At 61.6% G+C, this 27207-nt stretch overlaps 1 protein-coding gene across 2 annotated transcripts in view; it reads right to left on the bottom strand.

Moving 5' to 3' along the window:
• Window positions 1-5945: 5945 nt before the first annotated feature.
• Window positions 5946-27207, bottom strand: part of ASB18 (ankyrin repeat and SOCS box containing 18) — a 43809-nt gene continuing 22547 nt past the window's right edge. For both annotated transcript variants that reach the window (XM_045845705.1, XM_045845706.1), the window contains 3 exons: window positions 19064-19568; window positions 7044-7157; window positions 5946-6307 (listed from right to left, as the gene is read on the bottom strand). In XM_045845705.1, the coding sequence (XP_045701661.1) occupies window positions 6122-6307; window positions 7044-7157; window positions 19064-19568 (805 nt within the window). In that variant the 3' untranslated portion in view covers window positions 5946-6121. The remainder of the gene's footprint in view (window positions 6308-7043; window positions 7158-19063; window positions 19569-27207) is intronic.

The following is a 27207-nucleotide window of genomic DNA, read 5'->3' as shown; positions in this document are numbered from 1 at the left end:
TTCCCAAGCGCGTTTATTAAATCGTGTCTGGAGATAGATGGACGTGAATACGGGAGAGGAAATCGCAGCGCTCAGTCGAGCAATCTTCTGGCTTTAAATTCCGAATAAAAGTCTCAAATATTCCCGGGTCAGGGGGCACTGTCTCATTAAAACCACTCTCGTCCTGAAACTGCAATGCAGACATTAAAGTGCAGTATTTTTCAATTAGAGCTGACGAATTCAATCAAAATTCCATAGATTAGGATGAAATGAGGCATGGGTCATTTACAGGGGAATTTAATTGCCGAGCCATTAGACAAATAGTATATTTGCCATTCCCGCGTTATCCATCATTTTCGACATCAATACCGGGGCCGCATCTCCCCGTCCCGCAGCCGCCCGGCGTCGGCTGTAAACACGGCCTTCTCTGTATCTTCTGATTATATCTGATTTCATTTAGGGCCACGGGGGATTATAAATGTTCGCGCAATCAAGTTCATTAGGACTTCAAATCGCATTTCTGATTGGGAATGCTCTGCCGCTGTCCTCCGTGCGCCTTTCAAACCCCAGGACGAGGCTTTCAAAAACATCTTTTTGAATTGAAAGCTTCGCGTCCTTTTGTCTTCCGACGTCCCCCCACCCCCCACCTCGAGCGCCTCGGGCCTGCTTCTCGGGGGAGCAGCCCCGAACCCCACTGTGCCAGAGCGCGGCTGGAGGAGAGGGGGTGGCCCCCCCGCGGTCTCCAGGCCCGAGGGAAGCAGGCGCCCCCGCCAGGCCGAGGCCCACCCCCCAACGCTGGATGGAGAACCCACCGCCGAGTGGATCCGGAGACCCGAGCCGAGCTCGGGGGGTCGGGCCCCGCGCGTTCTCGGATCGCATCGCGGCGGGGTGTGAGCCCTGCACGTCCCGCCCCCTACCCCCGCGCGGCGTCCTGGAGTCCCGCGGCCGCAGGACTGCGAGCCGCCCTGGGGACTGAGGGCGGGGACCCCCTTCGGGGCTGGCCCCTTTGCCTCCAAAGCCCGGGAGGGGGCGGAGCCCGGCAGAGCGGTTCTCTCTTCCTATTAGCAAACCCGAGAAACAAAAGGACAGGCTCTTCTGGGGCGAGCCGACAAGAAAGGCTCAAGACATCCCTTCCAGCACCGTTGAAAAATAATGGCTTAATATTAACTGCTTCTCATAAAAATAGACTTCCACGGAGACACAGTTGCAAGAAGAAAACCCTCATTTTACCCCTCGTACCCTGTGCTCGTCGCTGTTAGCTGCCTCAGTAATTTAATTGGAATGAAAGTGAGAAATGTGTCACTTCTGAAGCATTTATGCCTCGCTTCCTGGAAATCTCATTGTGTTAACCAGGAGCCCACCGCGCTCTGTTTAGAGCCCATAATCACATTTTTATGTGTCTGTGTTACGAGTTAATGTGACCTCCTGTCTTGGGCAGATTAAAAAAAATGGGCTCTTTCCATAACATCTGCATCCGACTCCGGGGCTCGCGGGAAGCGTGCGGAAACCCGGTTTTCGCAGGGTTCCCCGGACTTCCCCGCCGAAGGGCCGGGGGAGAGAGAGAAACCGCGCACTGAAGCGCGCCCGCCGACTGCATAATTACACACCGAATTAAAACCCGGCCTTACACGAAGTCGGCAGCAAACACCGCGTTCTCAATCATGTTTATTGCCTACAAATTGCATTACAAAGAAATCCGCTCGTTTTATCGGAGTGATTTAGCAGCGCGGCAGGGCCGCGGCAGGGCCGCGCTGGGGGGTTGGATGGAGGCGGGAAGCCCGGCGAGACGCGTTGCCGCGGTGAGCATGTGCGATCGGGTCCAAGAACACGCTTCACACGCACATGAGGGCCCGGCTGCCGTGACGGCACCATAAAAAAAAGAGTCAACTTAAAAATAACGTCAACTTGTAAACATATTGCCTATCAAACGTGCCTATTTAATACGAAGGAAGCAGGCCACCCCGTAATCAATATTTTAATTACTCAGTTTCCACTAGAGCAGCCCAAGTCTGGACGAGAGGTCACGATTCTGCGGTTTCTTTTATACCTTCCTCCCCCCGCCCCCCCCCCCGGAGGTAAAATCTTGCGTCGAACTCGGGGCGCGCAGGCTGGTGCCCGAGGCCGAGACCGTTTGCTTAGGGCGCCACCTGCAGGGCTCTGGGAGAATAAGTGTCAATGCCGCGCCCCTCCGCTCGGCTCCAGACATTGAACCTGAGGCTCCTGTTAGCAGTGTAAGGACATTAATGTGTGCTTTTCAAACAGAAAGGTGTTAGCACTTTCAAGAAAAAATCCTGGATTTTGAAACGTATTCTTACATGCCCAAGTAAGATGCGGTATTGGTCACAGCTGAGACTTCGGGGCTTCTGACGAGCCCACGCGCACAGGGAACGTTTGTCCGAGGACTAATTTATTCTCCACGCGGCGGAGCAGGGGAGGCCACGTGCCTGCTTTATCGCCGGCTCCTCGGGCAGCCCTTAGGAGCGGAGAAGCACGCGGCACGCCGACGACGCCCGCGGTTGCAGTGATTAAGCTTCCCCTCCCCTCCCGGGGGCGGGGGCAGGAGGGGGGTTGGCGGGGCGGGTCACGGGGCGCGCCGCTCCACCTCCGGGCCTGCATTTTACACCGTTTCGGCGGAGGGTGAAGTGTTCTCTGCCAGAGTTCAACAGCCTTCTCCAACCACGCGAGTCGTCACAAGGCGATCTCAGCCCCTGGCTGGTGTGGCTCAGGGGGTGGAGTGGCGGCCTGCAGACCAAAGGGTCGCGGGTTGGATTCCCGGTCAGGGCACAGGCCTGGGTTGCTGTCCAGGTCCCCGGTGGGGGGCGCTCGAGAGGCAACCACACACTGATGTTACTCTTCCTCTCTCCCTCCCTCCCTTCCCCTCTCTAAGAATAGGTAAATAAAATATTTTTTCAAAGGTAATTTTAGAGTTGGGAAGTGTGATGATTCTATATAGTGACTGAGATTAGCAAATGCTTCAGCAAGAGTCACTGGTTTTGATTTACTTCAAAGCATGCTGAATGGATGATTACCATGTAACTAAAAACTCAATGGACACAAATATGCTGAAAAGAGAGGCCAAGGCAGTGTTCAGAACTTTGAACACCACAGGCCCCAGGGTGCCGGTCCCTGTGCTGACTGCCTGCTGGCCGTCCTGCAGAGCGGGGACAGGGCACCCGTCCAGGGCCCGGGCGGGATGCAAAGGGGCCAGACCGTGGTTGGTGGAGAGCCTCACTCGTGTGTCTGGGAGTTCTCTGCGGTCAGATGACAGCTCGTATTGCCAAGGATATTCAATAAAAGTTGGAGGGGACAATATTCTCTGCTATCCTCTGTTTTACTAGAAACATTTACCCTTTTGTTACCTCCTGAATTTTGAGTCATGTGAATGTATCTTTCGAAGCTACATTTGAAATTAAAGTAAGCAACTTAGGCCCTAATGGAATTGAGGTTATGCAATACGCCAAAGAGAAAAGTAACATGCCCGATAGGAACTGTGAAAGAACAGGAAACATTTTTAGACTCTTTATTAACAGAAGCACCAAGTGTGTTTGTTCCCTGGGGTACGTCTTCCGGAGGGTTCTCTCACCTGCCGCGCTCCTCTCCCTGCCTCCCACTTCCCGCCTCTCCTCCTGCCCTCACTCCCTCCCCTGCGGCCCCCAGGCCCCCGCCTCCTTTTTTTTTCTTCTCCGTGGGGCAAGCCGCCTTGACTTCGGAACTCCCTGCTGCAGGCCGCACACAGCAAGGTCGGTCACCAAAACAACACCTTTGTGGCAGTTATTTTATTTTTTGATTAATAAAGCAAATTGCTAGCAGTGATTAAATTCTGAAAAACGAAAAATGGGTCATTATTCACCAGACTTTCAGAAGTAGAAAGCTAACACGTTTTCAAAGCGTGCTGCTTTGCTCCGGGACCCCAAAGCACATTTAACTGCGATGGGCTTCAGAAAAGCAGCCAGACTGCTTCCTAAGGCTGGGTGGGGGGACAGGGGGGCTGAAATAGGGGGTGGGGGTCAGGCCAGCCCTCCCCGTGAGGACCGGGCGGCTCAGGGCTCTGGCTGCATTTCTTACCGTCCTTGCCCTTTGATCCACTCCCATAAACAACCCTGCTTTGCTGTGCCCTGCCTTACAGCCTTTATCTGGATATTAGGTGATTTTCTTCTAATAATTGTAAAACGATCATAATACCAGAAGGCACTGCTTACTCTGGGCGGGTTGGGTGGGGCCGACGGAGCGGGGGAGGGGCGTCCGAAGACACAGCCGCTGCCCTTTGCCGGGTGGGCGCCTCCCCACCGACTTCCGTTCCGTGACTCTTCTCCCTGCTCCGCAGAGCAGCCCGGCTCTGCAAAGCCCGGCTCTAGGGCTCATCCTGGGCTCCCGCCCACCCCCGGGTGCCGCACCCCTTTCCGGGACGGAGTCCTCCCCCCAGAATCCCACGGTGGCCGCGCCCGCGCACCTGCCCTGCGGTGCTCACAGCCTGTCCAAGACGTTCAGGCCCTTGGTCTGGAACCCAGGGCTCTCCCGGTCTGCGCCCCCTGCCCCCAACCTTGCCTCCTTCCAGCAGCCCAAGCAGCAGACCCCCGCTCCAGAGGACGGGTCACTGTCCCCCCTTCGGCCCTGTGCCGTCCTGCACCCCGGCCTTTGTCTGAGTAGCAGCTGGAGGTTGGGGGGGTCGTCTGTCTCGGTGGGCAGATGTGGGCGGTCAGCTGAAGGTTCTGGGGGCGCTGCCCTGTCACTCACTGCCGTGCAGACCCCCCGCGTTGAAATCTGACCGTCCGCCGGGGCTCAGCCAGACCCCCCCCCCCGTCAGCTCACTGGGGTGACCTTGCCCCGCGGAGGGCTTCACTCCCGGCGGGCACAACGCCCCACGCGTGCGACGTCCCCTCCCAGACTGGGACAAGGGGAGGGCGCGCCCGGCCCCTCTGCGGTTGTCCCGGAAGCACCTGGCACGGCTTCAAACCGGACAAACACAGCCACCGCTGTCCTCAGGAATGACCGCAAGGAGTCCTTGTTTTAAAGCCTGGTGTGGAGCAGAAAACTTGAGGTCCCGGAGGGCCAGCGGGGCAGGGGCTGGCTGCCGTTGGAAAGATGGTTAATCACCCATGGGTCCCAGGAGGGGGACACGTCTCCCCATGGGGGCCACACGGGGGAGCACCGGGGCTGGCCAGAGGAGGGGGTGTGGGCCAGAGACCGACCGCGGTTTCCGTGGAAGGACCTGGAGGGGTGGGGCACTCGGGCCTGGCCGCTCCGAAGCACTCGGGCTCGGGGCCGGAGCGGCTGGACCGGCTGTGTCTGGCCCCCGGTCGTGGGGCCTGGCGTCCTGGGCAGGAACACCCACACAAAGGGGGGGTTGGGGCGTGAGTGCTGGCTGGCAAGCTGCCCACTCTCCCTAGGAACCGGTGACCCCGGCTGACGGGGGGCAGTCTCTGTAGAGTCGTCAAGGCCTCCGATGCCCAAGCACCAGAACCCCGGACATGAGAGACTGGGCAGACGCAGTCCTGGGCCGTGAGGACCCGTCTCTCGTTGGGGACCTGGGGCCCAGTGGACACAGTCGGTCAACGGGTGGCTCCCTGGCCCACCCACCAGGGAGGGGCCGGCCAGGCTCTGCTGAGAACGCCAGGCAGAAGACTCCCGTGGGGCCAACACACCCACCGCCTCCCAACCCCGCCAGCCTCCGTCTGGGGAGCCCTGGGCCCCCGGGCTGGGAAGCCCCCGTGGGCTCCTGGGAAGGTGCTTTATCCTGGAAGCCAGTGTCCTCCTTCCGTGGGCACGTCTGTCACGCTTGGGGGCAGTCTTTCCCGGCGGCCCGCCTCCCAGGAGGGGTGGGCGTGTTCCCAGAGGCAGAGGGTCTGAGGCGTGGGGGGCCACGTGCCTACTGCTGAGCCGTGGTGGGCGGGGGACACACCTCGAAGACACAGCTGAACCTTCCAGGTCCCCTTCCGTGGAAGGGCCCTCTCCGACACGGCACTTGGAAGGGCACACGCGTCACCCTCGGAAGCGGCCCTGAGAGCCAGCAGGGTGCTGAGGAGCCCTGAATCCCCCGGGGAACCCGAAGGCGGGGGCAGGTCCGCCGTCCCATCGTCCCTTTGGGCACCCCCCTCCCCCCGCGGAAGGGCAGGCCTGGGGCCGAGTCCAGAGGCTCGGGGCTTCAGCGCAGAACGCCCTCCGGCTCCAGAAGCAGGTAGCTCCTCAGGGTCTCGGGCAAGGGCAGCCGGGGCACCAGGCGAGAGCACCGCCCGCCGAGCCGCCTGCGGACGGCGCAGCGGCACAGGTGCTGCAGGCGGCGCGGGCCTCGGGCAGCGGCGAAGAGGGACTGGTAGAAGGGCCGGTGCACCTGGGAGGGAAGGGGGGGAGCATCAGTCCTTGTCCCGGGAGCCTCAGCCACTCCTCTCCCTGCCGGACGCACCGAGGTCCTCCCCACACACGGCTCCCCAGAAAGGGAGCGGCCCTGCCCGGCCTGTCGCCCCCTCCGCCGGGGGTCTGCCCTTTCTCAGGGGCAGTCCCTGCCCAGGTCCAGGGAACGCTGGGGAGATTTCTTGTAACACAGGCCGTCCGCTCGGAGTCCGTGCTGCCCGTCCCCTGGCACACGGCGACATCTGCTGATTAGTAGTGAGCACGGGGCTCAGTTGACGAGGGGACCTTTTCTAGAGGTTTCTGGAAAGAAACGCTCTGTCTTTCTCAGTCAAGTCGGGCAGGGCTGCAGGGCCCGCAGCTGCCCGGGCAGAGACGAGGCCGACACACGGGAGCCAGAGCCTGTGGGCGCAGGGGCTGGGGTGCCCACCCCTGGCCGCGGCCTGGGTCCCTGAGCCCCAGCCAGCGCGGGTCTGTCTACGCTCTGTGCGGCCGACAGCCCCCCAGCTCTGCCACGGGCGCTCGGCCGGGGCCGGCTGAGCCTCCCGAAGGAAAATAGCGGTACTCACGGGGGTCCCCAAGGCCCCCTCCGCCCTCTTCCTCCCTCCTCCTCCTCCAGGGGCCCTGTACCCGCCTGGGAAGCAGCGCAGGCCTCCCCACCGGTGAGCAGACACAGAGGACGATGCCACACTGGAGCGGGAGGAAGGGCGGCCCCTCACCTGGAACGCCTCCTCCGGGATGGCCTCCCTCCAGGACTCGGGCACGCGGAGCTGCGGGTAGGAGTTGAAAAGCACCTCGACGATTGCAGGGGCTGCCGCGCACGACTTCAGCACCTGCTCGGGGGGACGTGGGGGCGGGGGACTGTGGTCAGGCGGACACCTTCCCGAGTGTGGAAAGGGTGGGGACACGGACGTGTGTTGGCACCCCACTACTGTCTGTGTGACCCCACTACCCTCCGAGTCCCGCCGGGAGTGGTGGCGATCGCAGTGACACACAGCAGGGCCGGGGCGGGGCCTGGCGCTCTGCACGCCCACAGAGAAGCACAAGGCCCCTCGGCCAGAGGACCGGCGCGTCCAGCCACCGTGCAAGCCTGGGCGGGGCGCTCTGCCTGCAGGGTCCAGGGCCCTGCTGGTGCCCCTGGGACGCTGCTGGGGCAGCGATGAGGTGCCAGGGGGAGCGCGTCCGGCCCAGGGACCGTGTCCCCAGCTCCTGACCTCGATCTTCTAGTCTGTCAAGACATTGGGGAAGAAAATTGCCTTGCCATGTAGTTCCCTCTCGATCTGGAGTTTATTTCCACGGTCCTCCCTGTCAAAGGACTCCTACTTCGTTATTTGCACATTTAACACCCAGCAGCGTCACAAAGATGGGAACACCGTGCTGTTTAAAAATAAACTTTTCTGATGCGGAGAAATGTGAGTGGACACTGAACTGGACAAACCCCCACGTTTAACGCAGGGAGCACCCCGCCCCACCCACACCCTCAGACCCTCCGCCCGATATGACTTTAAAGTACATGCGATTCTGCCATTGCATCTGTCCTTTCCTCAGTGTCTCTTCAAGGGCCCTTCAGAAGAAACGTCAACACAGCACCCCTGCAGCTCCTGAGAAGTCAGCACGTTTCTTAGGGCCAACACTAGTCAGTGCTGAAATCCACGGATTTCTCTTAAAGGCCATTGTATGAGAAGTCGTTTGTCTGTTTGACTAAGAACATGAACACACGTGGGACCTGGTGATGTGATGAAGTTCCAGATTTGTTTTGTGACGTATCTGTTGGAGAAACCAGGATTCCTGCCCGGGGCGTTCTCACCGCGCTGGGGGGTGGTGCACCGTGTCCCTGGGGGTGCAGGCCAGGCAGCCCCCCCACCCCGCCCGCTGCTCCCGTACCTGACCAGTCGGCTGTGGAAGCTCTGTCGGCTTCCGAGTTGGTCTGGGGGAGGGGTGGGGAAGCCTCCTGGTTCTGTTTTGGAGGCCTGAGGTTTACCAAGTGTCGTGCGATGGCTGTTTGTATTGGGGGGCTGAGAGAACCGACTGGAAGCAGTGTTCCCGAGACCAGGCGGCCAGTCCCTGCCGCAGAGGGCAAGGTCAGAGCCAGCAGCTGCGTCCGCCGCACCAGGCTTGCCCGCCTCCCTGGGCAGACGGTCACACAGAAAAAGGGATGTACACCACCGCCCCTTTCTGGCCTGTCCGGGTTCCTTCACACCTAAAACCCCTTTAAGGTGCAGAAAAACAAAATGCAAAGTTTACGTTTCTTCGTTCAAAGGGAGACCCTGTTAATGTTTTGTGCTCACTAGGTCTTTATGCATTTAGACAAAATATTAATAAATACAACAAGAAATGGGCTAATACTTTCCATGTTATTTTGAAACTTGGTTTTTCTCTACTCCAAATAGACTGCGAACAAAAGTTGTAAGTGGGTATCATTTTAGTGGCCATATAGTATTTTATGTTATGAATGCGTCATCTTGTGCTCAGGGAGTTAACCACTGTAAGTTGATATTGTAAACAATGAACATCGTTGGACATAATTCTACCTCCCTCTGCCCCCAGCCATTCTCAGGTCATGATTCTGTCCCCTTCCTGCACTGGATTCCTGGAGGTAAAAATGCAGGGGCCAAGGGTAAGGTGCATTTTAAAGCTGTTAAAATATATGATCAAATTATGAGTGTGTACATTGCTGCATCTCTTGAAGAACTGAGTATGAGGATGTTTCTTTCTCCCTACCCAAGCCATCTCATTAATTATTTAAATTTGAGCCCCAGCCGGCGTGGCTCAGTTGGTTGGGCATCATCCCACAAACCAAAAGGTCACCAGTTCGATTCCCAGTCAGGGCACGTGCCTGGGTTGAGGGTTGTGTCGCCAGTTGGGGTGCCTGTGGAAGGCAGACAATCGATGTTTCTCTCCTTCTCTTTCTCCCTCCCTTCCCCTCTCTCTAAAATAAAAAAAAAATTAATTAAAAAATAAATGTGATAGGTACCATATGGAATAGTTACACTTGTTTTAGCTGGCCATTTGTTTTTCTTCTTTTCTAAATTGCTACATTATGTCTTTTGCTTGGGCATAATTTTTTTCTGTAGTGTGTCCATTTTCTCATTGATTTGTAAGTATACCTTACTTATGAAGGCTATTTTTTCAGATAGACAATTATTTTTGCAAGCAATGGTATTTTCTCCACCTTAATATTAGTGCTGCTTATTTACTTTTCTTGTCTTATTACATTGGCTAGAGCTTCAGTGTTCAATGTTAAATTGTACTGATAGCAGGCATCATCATCTTTTTCTTAATTTTAATAGGATTGTCTCTCATGATTCACCACAAATATAATCTTGGATATCAGTTTCAGATAGATACTCTGTTCTAAGTTAAGGACACATCTTTCCATTCCTAGCTTACTATAAATTTCGGGATTTAATTTTATTTTTTGCCTTTTTTTTAACCAGGTTGACACAAAAAGATTTCCCAATACTGACCCACTTTTGCCTTTCTAAAACAGACTTTATTTGGCTGCCCTTCTAAGTAAAATGGCAGGTTTAATTTACTAAGGTTTTTGCATCTCTTTTAATAACTAAATCTGACTAGTAGTTTTAGTTTTGGGGGCTACCTTGTCGGGTGGTAATATCACGGTGTGTTAACCCGGTGGACCTGAGACGACGTCCGTGTCTCTCACACGCGGATGGGTTTTTGGGACGTGGACAGCCCCTGAGGTCGGAAGGCAGCACGGACCGTGCCAGACGCCGCCTGAGCCTGTCACGTAGCTGCGGGCCATAACGTGACGGCTCCTGCCCCGGCTGCCGGCCTGCTCGCTCTTCACCCTCCCTGGGTCAGTGTTGCCCAGCCCTCGTTTCCTGGAAGCAGTCCTCCCTTTGCGGGAAGTCAGCCTCGCACACGCACCCGGCGGGGTCCGGCAGGACGCAGACGGCCGGTCTGACACAGGGGGGGTGGGGGGAGGGTTCAGGAACGTCTGTGGACACAGGGGCTGCCCAGCCCGGCGTGAGGGCGGGGGGACCGCCAGGGCCGGCTCCTGGAGTGGAGCCGGCACAACAGTTTCCGTTCCCGGGACAGGAGATGGGGTGGGCTGCCCCACCGGTGCGTGGTCCCTGGTGGGGGACTCACAGCCAGCCTGGAGCAGACAGGTGGCCGGTCAGGGAGGGCAGCGTCGCCGTGAGAAGGGGGTGGGATGGCATCTCGAGGGCCCGGGGAGACCCTGAAGGGTTATGAGCGGAGGAGTGACAGGACCCGATTTTAGTGCAGGTGCGTCGCCGCAGCCGCCTTGTTGGGAAGGGCTCTGGGGGGGGTGCTGCTGGAGGCAGGGCACCCAGGTAGGAGAATGCTCATGCTACTGAGGGTGGGGCAGCCTCGGCCTGCCCTCGGGAGCTGGCACACAGGACGGGGAGAGGGGGACGGTTCTGACAGCCACTGAGTTTAGGAGGCAGAGGGAGAGGAGCTGCTGATGGGCTCCCCACTGCTGACACGGCCTTTCCCACCGCCGCTTTGTCAGACGGCGCCCAGCCACCGCCCACAGCGCGGCCCGTAGTCCCAGCCACTCTGCCCACGCTGCTGTGCCCGCGGCCCCCAGGCCCTGGCTGCGCCCAGCGCTCAAGTCCGCCCCGCCTGGTGCGGGAGCGGCCCCACCAGACACGGCTGCGTGCCCTCCACGGGGACACAGGCGGCACCTGGCTCCCACGAGCCACGCTCTCACCCCGCCATCTCCCCGTCTCCTGGGTGGCTTTCTCGACTCTCGTCTTCCTGACGCGGGAACGCCCCTGCATTCAGTCCTCATTCTTTCCCTTTTCTACATCCTCGCCTGGGGGCGTGTTTTGTTGATTAGAGAGAGGGAGGAGAGAGAAATATCGACCGGCTGCCTCTCGTAGGTGCTCGGACCAGGGATCAAACCTGCACCCTCGGTACGTGCCCCAGTTGGGGATCGAACCCATGACCTTCGGGTGTTCGGGACGGTGCTCCAACAGCGGAGCCGCCTGGCGAAGGCCAGTGCTCGTGCTTGTTTACTTGCCCCCCCACACCCCGCCCTGGTTGCCCGCTCCCACTCCCGGGCTCCTGGCTTTGCCACCAGCCCCACGCCCGCACAGGGTGTCTCTAGGCGGGGCAGAGCCAGCCCCAGCCCATGGCTGACTGGGCGTCCTCGCTCAGCCGTGTCTCCCCCCACAACACACCCAGCCGCAGCCTCCCGAGTCTCCCCCAGGCCCGGACTGTCTCTGCCCACAGCCCTGGCCACCACCTCAGAGGGCGCCATGCCCACCCGAGCCGTCCCTCACGGTCTCACCGCCCACCTCCCGGCCAGCCAGGAGTCCCGTTGGCTGCGCCCGCCTCGGGACCTGTCCGCCTCCCTCCGTCCTCACGCAGACCGGGGCAGGCCTCCTCCCCCGTCTCCTCCTGCTGCTGTGTATTTGCTCAGCCCGGAAACCGGAGGGTCCTTACTGCTGCCGGCCAGGTCGGGTCCCAAGTCACAATGACATCCCGCAGGGTCCTGCATCCTCGGTGCCCGTCCCCCACCTCCTGCTACGGCCCCCGACCTGCTCTTCCCTCTGGGTCCCCATCACTGCATTGGCCCGTTGGCTGCATTCGCTGTTCACTGCCTGTCCTTCCCACTGGAAAGGAAGCCCCACTCACACGGCTCATCATAACTCAACAGGCATTTGCTGAGTAAATCCGTCAGGTAAATAAAAGTATGTACCCCCTCCCCGCCCCATAATGCACTAGGAAGCCGTGTCTTAGGAACTCTTGATATCTGAACGTGCCTTCCTCTCGCCATCAGAGTGAAAGCCGCCCCGGCGGAGCCTGCAGTTCTAGGGTCCGAACTTCTCCCTTAAAAACCTGCAGATGTGAGCCGTGCAGAGGGGAGTTCATTGTCTCAGGGGAGTGCAGCCCGATTCTCCCTCCTGTGCGAATGACCTGTTTTCTGCTCGGACACCGTGCGAGATTTCCCCATGCCTCGTTATTTTTAAACGTTTCATTGATTCGTTTGTTTTTACTTTGAATTCCAGCCGGCACTCGAGATGACACTCGTCTCCGGTGCACGGCACAGCGCTTCGACACCGGCACGCCTCCCGAAGCGCCAGGCCGTTGGAGAGCGCTTCTGCGGGGGTGTCCGTAGGCGGGCGCCCGACACCGCCGGCCGGAGGGAACGTCCGTTCGACGTCTGAAAGCGGAAACTTCGGTGCCGCTGGGTTTGCTCCTGTGACGTCTCTGATGATGTTTCTGGCCCACCATACGCTGCTGCTCCGGTAAGTCCCATCGCCTGTCTGGGGCCGGTGCTCTGCTCTCCGCCTGTGCGACCATCACTTTCTCTTCTAGTTTCTTGGCTTTTTTCTCCCCCTTTTCACTTAAGAAGAGGATTAAAAAATTTATTTTAATCCACAGCCAAGGACATGTTTAAATTGCTTTTAGAGAGAGAGGAAGGGAGAGAAACATCGATGCGAGAGAGAAGCATGGATTGGTTGCCTCCCATTAGCGCCCAGATGGAGGGTCAAATCTGCAACCTAGGTATGCATGCTCTGTCCGGGAACCGAACCCACAACCTGTTGGTTACGGGACGACGCTCCAACCAGCCGAGCCACGCCGGTCGAGGCAAGAAGAGCTTTAACCTTCGTCCTTTGTTGTGAGTGTTGGTGTCGACTTCCCAGCACGCCACAAGGTCAGAGCAGCCCAGGCCCGGTAATCCCACCCTTTTTGTCATATACGGGTTTGGGGCAGGCCGGTCTGTGGGGCCGGGGCCGGGAGACACAGGGCAGGACTCCCTCAGGGAAAGGCTTCTGGGGGAGAGCAAGGGGTTGGCCCCGCGGCTGCTGGAAGCCGTCTTGTGACCCAGAGAGGGGCTGCTTGGGGGGCGCAGCCCATTGCGGAGGCTGGAAAGCATCAGGCTCCGTGACTGCCCCCACACCAGGCTTCGGTGGGCTTTGGGGGGGAGAGACAGCGTGGACACGGGGGCGGAGCGGAGCGGGGGGGGGGCCGGCAGCTGTGTGCTCTGGCCGTGCTGGTATCTCTGGCCAACACGAGCCACACCGACACGCCATCTCCTCTCTGAGGCTGGTCATCCTGTTTCGGTTTCGGGAGAAAGCATGCTAGTAAGACAGGGTTCACTCTGGACCCGAGTCCTGGCTGGGGACGGACAGACGGTGTCCCAGGTAACCCACGGCCCTCCTCAGGCTACTCCCCGAGTCCCGCCGCCCTCCTATTGGCCGGCTCGCTGCTCTGCGGGGCGGTGAAGGCCTCCCAGTGGCTGCCTGCGACGGGAGGGGCTCCCCGGTCCACCCCCCCAACCCCCCCACTGCCAGCTGCCCTCCCCGAGCTGCGCTGCGGCGCCCCTCCCCCAGGGCCCCTCCCCCCCGGGTCACAGACTGTGACAAAGCCTTATTGCCTGTCTCTGGGAATTCATTTCCTGTCTCTCTTCAGTCCCACCTCTCCGGGGCCCGCGGGCCCTCCCCATGCCCTCCGCACTGTGCCCCCTCATGGCTGCCAGGCAGCTGGCGGCCTTCATTATTTTTACGCCAACACGGTTTAAAAATCTCCGCTGCCTCCTCACTGTCTGCCGAGGAGCGGCTGCCACATTACTCTGACATGCTGATGTCATTAGCGTCCGTGCGCTCTCTCGCCGGCTAATGAGGCGGCAGAAAGAAAATTAAGGGGAAAAATCACACAGGCACACTGCTCTGTGTGTAGACGGGGAAATAAAACGAGCAAGAAAAACAGAGCACGCTCTCAGCGATGGCACCCCCGCCTCCCCCCGGGGGCAGGGTGCCGGCTCGGCTCCCGCGGACAGGAGACGGAGGCCCGGGTTTTGACTAGTGCTCCCCCAGCGTGCGCCCCTACGAAGCTGGTGCGGTGGGAGCCGCGGGAAGCCACCGGGCCTCCTTCTGGCAGCAGGGAAAGAGAGACCATGAGAACGCTACGTCTGCGTGTCCAGCGCGGGCGGCGCCCAGGGGGCGGGGCGAGGCCGGAGCTCTGCAGATGTGTCTGGGGTCTGTCTCTGTCACCCTCGGCCTCCGTTGCCCCTCTCCCTGCCGTCCTGCCCTGGGCTGACACCCCAGTCTGTGGCTCCCACCTGCCCCCACCCCGGTGTGCCCTCTGCACTTAGCACAGAAATCACCCCCAAGTGCTCATTTCATTATGTCACCTCTCCGTTGAGAAGGATGCCACAGATTCCCACTGCTCTCCGACAGAGGCTCAAACCCTAACGAGGGCCCTGCCGAGGGTTCCTGACCCAGTGGGCTGGCTCCCTCTTGCCGGTTCCTCTCCAGCTGCCGCGTCATCTCGCGCTGCATGTAGGGGGCGCTCTTTCTGCCCCAGGACATTTGCCCGGACGCTCCTCTTGGCCTGGCAGGGCCTTCCCTCCCCTCTTCACCCAGCCAAGGCTCCCGCCTTCCGATCGGGGTGCACTCGCCCGTGCTGGGGGGGGGGGGCGTGACCACTCCCCGGAGCTAGGCAGAGCCCCCTGTGTGGCGCTTTCGAGGTGTGGAGTGTCTCTGCTCTGCACCTGACCTCCCCCCGGCAGCGTCACATGGGTGTGTGGGGCCGTCCCACCCTCCGGAGCAGGAATGCTGGCTGAGTGAGGGAGTCCTTCAGGGATGCCCGTGGGTGGGGGGGGCACGGCCGAGTGGTTTGGGGGACCCGGCCCAGCGCTGGTGTGGTCCCTGCCCGACCCCACTCACGGGCAGGTGGCAGTTTGAGTGTCTGCCGCCTACTGTTGGTTTACGCCCAGCGGGTCCCGGGGGGGCTCCCTGGGGGACGGCGTCAAGTAAGGGACGGGGTGGGGGGAACCGGCACGCTTTCACCCCAGGAGCTGACTGCAGACGGAAAGTGCTCACAGAAGGGGGTCCCTTTATGTGTCAGGGGACAGGTAAAGCTGGCATGCGCTCTGCGCGGTGAGCCAGGGTGGCTCCCAAACGCCACCCACCGACAAGGACCCGGCAAGACAGAGCGGCCCCAAGCGGCTGGGTCCGCCTTGCAGCTCTGACTTTGGGAGGGCGGGTCCCACCTCAGCGAGGGGCCCACGTGCACCCACCCCACACACGTGCGCCGTGAGCTCGGGCGCCCTGCTCAGGGCTCTGCCCTGCAGAGGCGTGGGGTGGGGCAAGCGGTACTTCCTTGGGAAAAGAAAGCACGGGGCTTCCGGCCTGTCTCATGAATCCCACGCAGGCGAGGGGCAGGGGAGGGGCCGGAGAGAGAAGGCGGCCCAGCCCTTCCTCCAGGCCCAGCCTCCGCCCCTCCACGGCGGCCAGTGCTCTCCTCCAGGCCGCCCCTCCGTGCCCTGACCACCTCCAGAATTCAGACCTGGCGGCCGCCCACCACCTGGGCCTGCCCCTGCCCTGGCGGCCCGTCCCTGACTCCGGTGTTAACTAGAGGTCAGCCAGACACGCAGGCCTGGCATTGTCAACACGCTCGCTTCCCAAGCAGCGACGCCGCTTTGATTCTCGCCGCCGAGCACTGTCCGCGGTGCGGGCGGATGCTCGGAGTCCGCCTGCCGCGGCGGCGGCGCCTTTGTCTGGGCATGAGGGAACTGTGATTTATGTCATGAGCTCGCTGTGAAACCTTTTGCCTCGGTAATTCTGAGCTCCGTGGGTGTCTCTTTACATCTGTTTCAAGTGCGGTTGCTGCCCACGGACCGCGTGCGCGGCGACACTCCCAGGCCTCTGTGCACCCTCGCCGCGGCGCGGAGTCTCGCCCGCGGTGGCTCTTTGTGGCCCGGCTCAGCGTGTCCGCCGTGCGCTCCACGGGGCCGCCGAGCAGAGCTGGTCTGTCGCTTTGATGTCGGGCGTGGTGGTGATTAGACCCCTTCCCCGGGGAACGCGCAGGTGGCCTGGGTGGGGGAGATGCTGCGGCCGGATTTCCAGAGTGTCTGCCCTGCGAGTCCTGGGCCCAGGCTGGGGCGGCGTCCGGGGCACGCGCGTCTTGGCCCAGAGGACGCTCAGGGGACGGTACGGGCGTTCCTGCTGCAGCGAGCTCCCGGCCAGGAGGGCCGCGGGCGCCCCCTGGAGGTGCGGTTGACCGCAGCGCAAAGAACAAATCAGATCCCCGTTTTCCGGGAGTGAACCGCAGGCCGAGCGGCCTGCAGGTGCTGGAATGCCCTCCCCTCGCTCAGCAGTGACGGGGTGCGCAGTGCTGGCCCTGCGCATGTGCAGGGGAGTTCTGGAGTTGCTGGAATCCTCACTCACTCAACAGTGACGGGGTGCGCAGTGCTGGCTCTGCGCATGTGCAGAGGAAGAAACGGTGGGCAATGCTTTCTGGTGAAAGCCTCAAAGTATTAAGATTTCTTGGGGAAACTCCAATTCCCTCAACAATTGCTGGGAGGTTCATTGTCACTTTTCACGGCCTTTTGACCCCCAGGATAGGAAAGGGCCCCCCAAACCTAAATCCAACTTGCACCCGCTGCCCACCCTCTGTTGCTATGCCGCCGTCACGGTAAAGGGCCCCTGGAGACCCAGAGCGGGAGGCCCCGTGCCTTGCCCTGCACGTCAAGGTCAAGGTAGGGTAACTCCCACAGCCTTGGAGATGGCGTTCCTGTCCCCAGGGCAGAGGCCAGTGGGGCTGCACTGTGGACTGGGGCACCTGGGTGGGCAAAATCACTCAGACAGCGCAACGTCAAGGCCAAGAAGGCCTATTCCCGTCACCGCGCGCACATGCCGACTCCGTTGTTGTCCACGGCGATTTGCCCCAGATACTCGTCACGGGCGGCCCATCGCGCACGGTGTTTCTCTTTCATCTGCGGACGAGAAAGGGGCCACGCACCACACCTGCCGAGCTGCCGGGGGAGGCGGGGGGGGGGGTGTGGCGGCCTTACGAACTCAGAGTCGGAAGGCAACCGCCTCGCATGGCCGGACACAAACCTTCCCGACTAAAGCCCCTCGCCGTAGGCAGTCCCGTCCTGGGCGGGGGTCTTTCGACGGAGGTCGACCTTTACCTTGACGGGGCCTGTCTGTTGTCCTTTCGCATCGACAGAGCACACCCTTGGAAGGTCAGGGTGGCTTCCTTTCTGCAGACCCCTCAGGGCACAGTCTCCCGTCAGAGGAGACCCCAGGGCCCTTGCTGCTGTTGCCGCCGTGTTCACTGTCCGCCGTTAACTATCCTGTCCCCGCCTGTGCATAAGAAGTGCGCATCTATTCCGTTTACTTTTTTCTCCAGGGCCAGCGATTTCCCGAGTTGCTTCCCTGCCTCCCTAGCTCACGGCCGACGGATTTCACGTACCCCCCTTACGCTTCCTCCTTGGACTGTACCGCAGAAAACGAGGCGCAAAACCGCCACCACCCCGGGGCATCTTCTCAGTCCATTGAGGTTTTGCTTCACGGCAACTGTTGCCAGTTTGGCTCAGACAAACTCATGAAAATTCTGACGGGTTTGGACGTTTCTTACGCGGACACGTTTCTTGACGCAGTTCCATCCTGAGGGTGGCCTCGGGCATCCTGGTTTAAGGCAAACACCGTGTGCCCGGCAGGGACAGTGGGGGGGGGGGTCTTGTTTCCAGGTTATGGGTGGATGAACGAAGCCTGCTAACACTGGGGCGTGTTAACATATAAAGTAGGACCAGAAAAGGGAAGTGCCAAGGAGTAGAGGACGGTGAGCCAGCATTTCTCCCCTCCCTCCATGTTGGAGTCACCGCCTTAGTCAGGCACCAGGAGACAGCGCAAGAGCTGGTGTGAGACACTGGTCACAGTGCGTGGGGACACGCTCAGGGCGTCCGTCGTTTGGGTGGGTTTCCCACTTTTCACCCACCTGCTTTTACAGACGCAAACCTCACTCAGCATGCGTCTACAATGCACCGTTCGCCTTGGAGAGAAGGGGGGAGTCGTGCTAGTTCGGGCCCTCTGGAACACCGCCCTTTCGGGAGAACAGTCTCCTTGTCCAAAACTCGCCAGGCTGACGCCCGTCCCTTGCCTCTGATTGGTGAGTGTGGGGGAGGGGGTAATTTTTAAATCAAGCACACCCAGCTTTACTTCTGAATGCCTTCCCTTCTTCTGAGGAGACAGTCTTTTATCCTAACCAATATTTTAGAACTTTTCTTTTGGAAAATATTTTTTGTCTTTCGAGTGTTTTCTCTGGCAAGAAAGTGTTATTCTTCCCCTTTATTATTCCAGGCTAGACCGGACACCCGGAGCGGGGGCGAGCTGCTTGGGGCCCAGTCTGCAGAGCGGGGCGAGGCCCGGGCACAGCCGACTCCGGACGAGCCGCTCCCCCCGGACGGACCCTGGGGAAGGGCGTCGCCTACCTGGTATTGCACAGGAAATGCCTTGAGGGGAACGAGGGGAATTTGCAAGTGTGTAATTAATCTCATGAACCAGGTTGGGTATTTCATTTCAGAACAAATGCCAGATGCCATAAGAAATCAATTTTCCTTGTTCTGAAAATTTCAACAAAAGATGAGCTGCCAGAAAAAGGAGGTGAGCTTGGACAGCGTTGCGGAGATAAGTGTGTGGCCTGTCTAGGTGTCTGCTTCGAAAGGACCCCTGCAAGCCAGCTCTTTGCCACCTCGGCCGCTTAATTTTCTAGTCTCTGGAAGCTTATGGCCCCGTCTCCTCAAAGTGTGGTCCCCAGACCAGCAACCCGGGTCTCACCTAGGAGCTGTCAGAAACGCAGACTTTGCCATCCAGACCCACGGAATGAGCACCTGCGATTTCTCAACTCCCTGGGGGTTCCCAGGTTCCTGGAAGTTTGAGAAACGCTGCATCCACCCCGTGCAGGCCGGGCCCTGCATGACAAAGCTCGGGGTGGGGGGGTCCCGGCCACCTCTTACCTTGGGAAAGGCATCGGGCCACACGGTGGGGGCGCCGTGGTTGAGCAGCGCCTGCACGATGCGCTCTGGCGCAGCCTGGGGCGCGCAGGCGGCCGTCTGCAGCACGCGGCCCAGCGGCGAGGCGCCACCGTAGTCCAGCGCGGTAGCGTCGGCGCCGTGGCGCAGCAGGAGGTGCGCCAGGTCCGGGCGTGCTTGGCTGCAGGCCTTGTGCAGCGGGCTGCGCTCGTCCTCGTCGCGCGCGTCCGGCGCTGCCCCACGCTGCAGCAGCAGCGCGCACAGGCGCACGCCACGCTCTTGTTGGTCCGGCTGCAGCGCCGCCCCGCACGCCGTGCTCAGGGCCGTCTCGCCACGGCCATTCCTTGCATCCACGCGTGCCCCGCGGTCTAGGTAGAGTCGCGCGTGATCGTCCAGGCCGTGCTGCGCCGCCACGTGCAGCGGCGTGTCCTGGCCGGTGCCGCCGGCACAGTGCACCGAGGCGCCGTGCTCCAGCAGCGCCTGCGCGCACCTGCGGGGAGGCCGAGACTGGTCACCTGGTGGGCAGGGCCTGACGCCCCGCCCCCACACCCTGCCACTGGACCCCCCCCAACCCCCCGCTGCCGTTGAGGGGGCTTCAGACAACCCACGGAGCGAGCGGGCCCCCTGAAGAGCGAGGGTAGCCTGAGAGAAAGGACATAACCTCAAATATCCTGCGCCCCAGGGTGGGGAGGTGACACTGAGCTGGAAAGGACAGAAGAAAGGGTGCGGCGGCAACCGCAGAGGGTGCGGGGCTCCCCGGCTAGAAACGGTGGACACAGCTAGGGAGGTGCCGAGGCCTCTGCCCGGTGCCGGGCAGTGGAACGTGTGAGCGGTCTGTAACTGCCCGCGCCGCTTCACGGGGCAACGTGGCTCAGGTGCCAGGGCTGAAGGACTGTCACCTGGGCTCTTTGTCGCCTGCGGCCATGGAGGGCCTGGCAGTCACGGTTTTGAGGGGGGTCCCTTAGGCTGCCAGACTCTTTCTCAGCCAGCAGTGCCTCTCCTGTCCACCACTGAGCGTGGGTGGCCAGCGGACAGCGAGAGGCAGGCTCTCTCTGCTCCCGCGGAAGGAACCTACGCGGCCCTCAAGGAGCTGACGCGGACTGGCCCTGGGCTGTCCTCGGGGCTGGACACGTGGTGGACACACAACCCTGCCTGCCTGCGGGGCGACCTCTGCATCAGCTGGACTCTCCGCAAACAGACTGGTCTCCCTGGAGGTGCCGCCTCCCGGTCCACCGACCGGAGCCCAGACCGCCCGCTCCTCCGGGCCCCTCCCAGGAGGGCAGCCTCCTCGGGGCCTCGGCCACCCCCGGGAGGACTCCAGACCCTCCACCTGAGCTCAGGCGGCAGCCTGCTGAGCAGGCTGCTGGACCCCGGGGCCTCAGACCCTGATGGGGACCTCAGTCAGCCTGGCCTGAAAGCGGGGGGCGGGGGACAGCCACCCAGGACCTTCTCCGTTGTGCCGGCCCCTGTCCTCTGTGGGCACTGCTAAGACACCAGCGGGCAACTGTGCCCACAAGACACAGTGGGCAACTGACGTGTGCCCACTCCTCAGTCCCCTCCTGGCCGTCGTCATCCGTGTGGTTGCTCCACCTCTGGGGCCTGACACCTCGGCGTGGCACCTCCAGACCACAGCCTCTGGGCCCTGTGGCCCCCCGTCTCTGCTCCATGGAGGCACGAGTCCTGGACCCCCGTTCCCTCGGCCCCTCCTGCCTCCACTCCGTCCCTGGGCAGCGCCCCAGTGGCTGCCTCCTTGGCACCCTTCGTCCCCCTGAATAGAGGGGACATGGCCACCCCCCCATGCCAGGTGGCCAGAGCGACAATCCACTCGTTCATCATCCCCCCTTATCCCCCCCGGCCGTCGGAGGAAACCCCACGTGTGGACTGGCCCCCGGTCTCAGGTGGGCCTCGGGGGCCTGCAGTTCACGTTTCCCAGGGTCGAAGGCCGGCCCCCAGTCCCTGCCGGTGGCAGCGATTGCAGACGTCATTGCCCCGCCGCGGCGGTGCCGTCTCTCCCGCCTCCCCCCCAGCAGCTGCCCTCCTTTCCGCCTCCCAGATGCACCTGCTCCAGCTGCCGTCCCAGCGTGTTTCCACGGCGACCGCCCTCGCCGCCTCCTGGGGAAGGGAGTCCCTCTGGGTCACCTTGACCCAGACTCGGTCCTTTCCACTTCCTGGGGGTCTCCTCTGTGAATTTCTCGTCCTTTGTCTTTCCCCTGCCTTCCCGCCCCCGTGCGCCCGCCCTCCTGTGTGTCACCGTCTCCAGCGGAAGAAGAAACGGACCCCGCGGGGAAGGCCTCGCCCAGGCCGGGTGACCCCGCTGGGCCCAGCCCTCTCCTCCCAGGGCAGATTCCGTCCGGCTCCCACTGCCCTGGGGGACGGGCCAGCCAGGGAGGCCTGGAGCCGCGGTAGGACGGTCGCTGCCAGGGACCAAGGGTAGACCCCCGTCTGAGGATGTCAGAACAACTCCTGACCCTCCTCTCCGACAGTGACCGCGGCGACGGGGCCCAGGGTGATGCTGCGCAGAAGGAGGAGCTTGAGCCGCGGGCAGGAGTTCGTGGGGGACAGCCCATCGAGGCCAGTGGATTGCTGTCATTTGAGCTTTTTCCTGCATGTGCTCTCACCGCCCTCCAGCTTCCTCCGGGTGCAGAGGGTCCGAGGGACGCCTCAGCCTGGGCTGTCCTACCCTCACGTCCGCCCCCACCCTGGCCCCACGCCCGCCAAACCTCCCTGCTCGGGGCCCCCTCCCCCGCCTCCCCGCCGCCCCCCAGGCCGCTCACACCAACCCTGGAACGTGGCGCTCCTCACGCTCTGGCCCGGGCCGGGCGCTCACTGCTTCCCTGCCGCTTGGTCGTGTTATGAATTTATTTTTAAATGTTATCTTTAGTTCTCACAACAAATCTGCATTGTAGGCGGACTTTTACAGGTGGGGAAACTGAGGCTCAACAGACCAGGGACTCGCGTGGGGCCCCAGAGCCAGGACGTGGCAGGGCAGGCTGGTCGTGGACGGCTGCCTGCCGCGTTCTCAGTCCCACCGCCGCCCGTGGGCTGTCCCCGTGGTGTCGTGTGTGAAGCACCTTCCACCGCCAGGCGCGGGCCCAGGCGCTGTCCGCACGCCGCCTGTGACCGCCCCGCTCTTGCGTGCCTTCCTCCGGTCGAGAACACTGTCCGTGCCCCCGCACAGCCACGGCCCTGCAGCGCAGGGAGGAGCGTCTCTCCCGAGTCCTCCCCGGGACGTTCCGGACAGGCTGGCCGGCGGGGACGAGGGCGAGAGGCTCGGGAGGAAGACACAGCGGCGATTTCTCACGGAGCCCGGGGAGGCTCCCTCCGAGCACGTCGCCAGCCGGCCCTGCAGACGGATGGACGGACGGGGAAGCCACCGCCCCGGGACTTTGACTTTGATGCAGGAGCTGTCCCCCTTTGCTCCCCTGGACCTCCTGCTCGGCCTCCACTTTGGGGACCCGCCACCCACCCCTGTCTGCTCTGTACTTTTCTCTCTCCCTCCCCCCGGGGAGCGGCGCTCTGAGACTGTCGAGCACTAATGTTCCCAGCGGAAATGATGGCTGATGCGAACGGACCCCTCCTTCGGCGTGGAGGGGAGGCGGACAGAGGAGCCGGCCGGTCGTTTCCGTGCTGACCTCGCCCTGGGGCGAGGGCCGGCCCTGGAGTGTTTTCTGGAGGGGCGCGTGGCTGTGGCTGGTGACGTTCCAGGTGCGTGCTTCCCGGACTGCAAACGGAGCCCTGCGGTTTGGTGAACAGAGACACGACTCAGGGAGCGCACTTGGAGGAGTCGGCTCCACTGTTGCCCCACGTGCCCGTGAAGTGGCCGCTGACTCTCTGGAAGCTTCTCGAAACAGAAATGGGCGCCGACACAGCGGGCCAGGAGGAAGAGCAGAGCCAGCGGGGCTGAGCCGGGGGCGGGGTGGGGGGGGAATCAGGAACAGGGGAGGGTGGGGGTGCCGTGAGGGGCAGCTGTGCACTGGACGGGAGCGGTTTTGTGCGTTTGTATTTACGCACGTTTTGCACTGAGGTGGGTTTTGCACCCACGTAAGTGCACGGGCCTCAACGGTCCGGTCGCGTGGATTTCCACAGAGGGACACTCCTGTGTAGCAAGTCCAGCTGCAGCACAAATAGATGCGTGTTTCCGTCTCTCCAGGAAGTCCCCTCGTGGTTGGCCCCGGCCCGTCATTGCCGCACGGGCAGCCGCCATTCTGAGTCCCTCACCGTGGTGTAGTGTTGTCTCGTCTAGAACTTTCTACGTTCTGCGTCCGGCCTCTTCCGTTCAACGTAACGCCTGACACTCCTCCAAATCGTTGCTCCCGCGAGTAACCCACCGTGTTTACGTCTGAGTATAAGTGTCATTGTACGGAGATGCCCGGCTTCCAAGCTCATTCTCCTGCGGGTGGCGGTGGGCGTGTGGGTGCTTCCGTTTCTCGGCCCTGAGGAACGCAGCCGCTGGCCACACTTTTGGATCCGTCCTGTGGGCCTGTGTCCGCTGGTCTCTCGGGTGAGAAGGTGAAACCGCTGGTAGGCGTGTCCTGAACGTTCAAGGGACCCGCCTAACGGTTTTCCAGAGCGACCGGCTGAGCTGTGCCCGCCCCAGCTGTGCCCGCCCCAGCTGTGCCCCGCCCCCCCGCAGCGGCACAGGGGAGCTCCGGTCGCCCCGCCCTCTGGCCGGCCCTCGGCTGCTGTCTTCGTTTCGGGCCGTGGCCCCCTGGCGGGCGTGAGCTGGTGGGCGTCCACTGGGGGGTGGACCGGGCGCCGCCCCCAGGGCTGACGGACAAGGCTGAGGGCGCCTGTGTTTGCTCACGGTCGTGTGTCTGTCTTCCTGACGCGTCTGACCAGGCGCTCTCGCCCGGACCGTGAAGGTCCGACTGGACCTGGGTCACTTCTTTTAACTCCCGACGGGCACGGCAGGGGTTCGAACGGGCCTCGGCGGGTGCCCAGAAGGCTGAGCCCTCCGCCCGGGACGCTGGGAAGGGGCAGGAAGGGGACAGGCCTGGGGCGGACCCTGTTTGAACGGCGCGGGGTAGGCGTGGGCAGAGCTCCCGCCTGACCGCACTCAGCTTTGGAAAACAGAGAGGGTTAACGAGGGAGAGGCAATCGTTCAGCATCGCGCTCTCTGATGACCTTCGACCTTTGCTCCTGGGTCGGACCTGTCCTCCGGGTCCCACCTTGCTGACAAAACATGGGCCCCCCTTGAGCCTCAGTTTTCTCATCTGCAGACTGGGCGCACACACACACACACACACAACAGGCCTGCGGGAGGAGCTCGGCAAGTGAGGCCCTCGCCGGCAGGTGCTCAGGGACGTGCGAGGCCATGTCCCGTGTTTGCCGTGCGGAATGCACGCCTGTTCGCCCAGATCTCCGGGGGCGGGGGATAAGGGTGCGCATTACACGTGGGTAGTGCTCGTTCTGTATCTGTGTGCATGTTTTAAACTCTTTTAGTTATGCTCGTGGGTGAAGAGCGGAACTCTGGGAAGCCGCAACGATATCCCTGTGCAAAATAGACCCTGGAATACGGCCATCGGTGTTGTCTCTAGACACCAAGGGATAAAAAGCTGAATTGGAAAATTTTGAATGGGAGATTTTTTTCTCCTGAAGGTTTGGGGCAACACGTGGGTGCGCAGCGCACACGGCAGAACGTGGACGTCCAGGCCCCGAGGCTCCGCCCCTCCCTCGCACCGCGCTCCTCAGCGCCGGGCCCGGGCCGGGCCTCGGGCTCCTGCTGCGCCTGGCCCCGCCTTCTCCAGTCTGCAGCCACAGGGAGCCGCCCCCTCGCCTGGGAGGCGGAGGAGCAGAGGGCGGTGGGCGTGTCGGGGGGCCTACCAGTGCTGTGCACCTGTCTCCTGGGGCAGGTGAGCTCCCCCATTCCAGGGGGCGCCTCCCGGGGCGGCAGGGCTCTCGACGGTGACCCCCACTCTCCCAGCCTCCCCTGGACCGACCGCCTTGCTCGGGGACCCAGCCCTCGCTGTCTCCCCGCCCAGGCGTCCACCCGGCGGGTCTGACCTGGGCAAGAACCGCCCAGCGACTGTCTCGCTCAGGGATCTTCTCCCCGAGATGCTTCGCTGCCTGCGCGGGCCCCGCGCTGCCGGGCGACGTGGTTTTCGCCGCTGCAGTGGACGCGGCTGGGGCAGAGGCGTAGACGCGCAGACTTCGTGCTGCCGGTCCGCAGGGGCAGCGGGCGCTCCTCGCTCCTGCTTCAATCAAGTCAGCTTCGGCCGGGAGGAGGAAGCGTCGGCGCTCGACTAATTCTTTTCTCATTTTAATCATCTCAGAATCTGAAAAAGGGTCGGGGAGAGCACGCCGGTAATGCGCAGGGCGAGGCCGGCAGGCAGGCTACTGGCGCGGAGAGAGTAACTTTCCCTGAACTTTTCTTTGGGGGGGAAATCTCTTCAAAAGGCTCCTAGATTAAAGCGCCGTGTTCCTTTTTATGGGTTGGATTCTGAATTCTGAAGCTTGCGGGTTGGAAGGAAGCACAGACAGTTTTTTTTTTTTTTTTTTTTAGTCCCAGGAACTCAGAGACTCAAAGGTTTGAAAGTCCTGCGCCCGCGGAGATTCGCGGACTGAAAAGGGCTGTGGCGGAGCCGGGGCCCGAGGAGTGGGCACCGCTGTCATCAAGCGTAAGAAAATGAAATGGCTCTGCGTGGAGGTCAAGGACCCTCTCTCCACGGAAAGGGGAAAAAAAATTAAGGATGACCTAAAATCTGGGTATGAAAAGATTCCAGAGGAAGCAGCTCTTTCTTGTCAAAGCGGCGATGTCCCTGCGACGGGACGCCGGGCCTCCTCGGAGACCGACTTCAGGGGACTGTGGAGGCTGAGACGCCGGTCGGAACCTCCCGCCCTCCCTGACAGCCGTCAGCTCTTCAGTCTCCGAGGCCCTCGGCTGCGGCGTGGGGGGCGCCTCCGCCTGGGATCCCGGAGCCCCGCGGAGGGACTCCGAGCGGGCCACCGCACCCGCACCGTCCTGCCTGAACTTCCTGTGTGTCCGTCATATCGGGAACCTTCCCCCAATAACCGGGATTCAAATGAGTCCAGACTGTCAAATTAAACTGACGGGCAGGAAGACTCACACAGAGAGACCGTAGACACAGGAGAGAGAGTGACGGGAAAAAGAGGAGGAGGGGGAGGAGGAGGGGGAGGGGGGAGGAGGAGGGGGCCCCTGCAGAGCCTTGCTGCCCACAAGGACCTTTCTAAAGTCCTTGTGAAACCATCCCCCGGGCCTGTGTGGTTCTTGCAGAAGCAGCGGGGGCGAGGACTTAGTCTGTACTGCATGACACGTAAGCGGCGTAGCGCTGATGGTCTGTGAGGCCCGCAGCCCCGCGTGGCAATGACGCCCCGTGCGGGCTCGGGGGCCTGCGCTGGGGCTGTTGCCGGGGTTCGCGGTGGCCGTGCTGCAGCGGCGGCGGTGGTGGGCCTTGCGTCCTCATTCCCCCAGCAAACAGACATCTTTTTCTAACACGGTTGGAGCTCAAAGCGCAAAGCAAACTTGCTTTTGAAGACTTTGTGTTTTTTTTTTCAGTTAGGTTAGCTGTACCGAGGAGTCGCAAAGATAAGGCGGACAGTTCCCGAATGCAATGCCCCTTACCCCGCTTCCCCTGAGTTAACCTCTGACAAAGTTCCGGCACATCTGTCTGAGCTCGGGACTGCATGTCGGCCCGGTTCCCGGAGCTGAGCGAGGCCGGGATTGCTCACGGGCCGCTGCCGTCCGGCAAAACAGACACATTCGTCAGTGAGGCGGAACCAGGGAGGGATGGCTCCACCGTGGGCCCTGGTGACTTCGCACGTGTCCCCAGAGGCCACAGGACAGAGCCTGACCCACTGCCGATCCAGGTCTGGGTGGAATGCCCTGTGACCCCCCCCCCTGCCCCCTGGAGGGGAGGCGTGTGAGGGACCGCCCAGAGGCCGCAGCCCACTTGCCTCCCCGTGTTGCCCGGGAGGCTCTCTGGAGACGCTTTGTCATTGCCTGCTGGGCCTCCCGAGGCTGCAGACTTCCTGCCCGGCCCCCTCAGAGCACAGCTGCGGACTATAAAACCTATAAACCCGCTCCGCTGAAGCCGAGATTGGGCTGCTTAGCAACGGGCCTGTACAGCTTGTATTGTCACCCACGGCTCGCTCCCTTTTGTTTGGGCGCC

The sequence above is a fragment of the Phyllostomus hastatus genome, unplaced genomic scaffold, assembly GCF_019186645.2.
Source record: "Phyllostomus hastatus isolate PE091 unplaced genomic scaffold, TTU_PhHast_1.1 phas_contig_477, whole genome shotgun sequence".
Taxonomy (NCBI): domain Eukaryota; kingdom Metazoa; phylum Chordata; class Mammalia; order Chiroptera; family Phyllostomidae; genus Phyllostomus; species Phyllostomus hastatus.
This window is presented reverse-complemented; position numbering and strand designations above follow the sequence as displayed.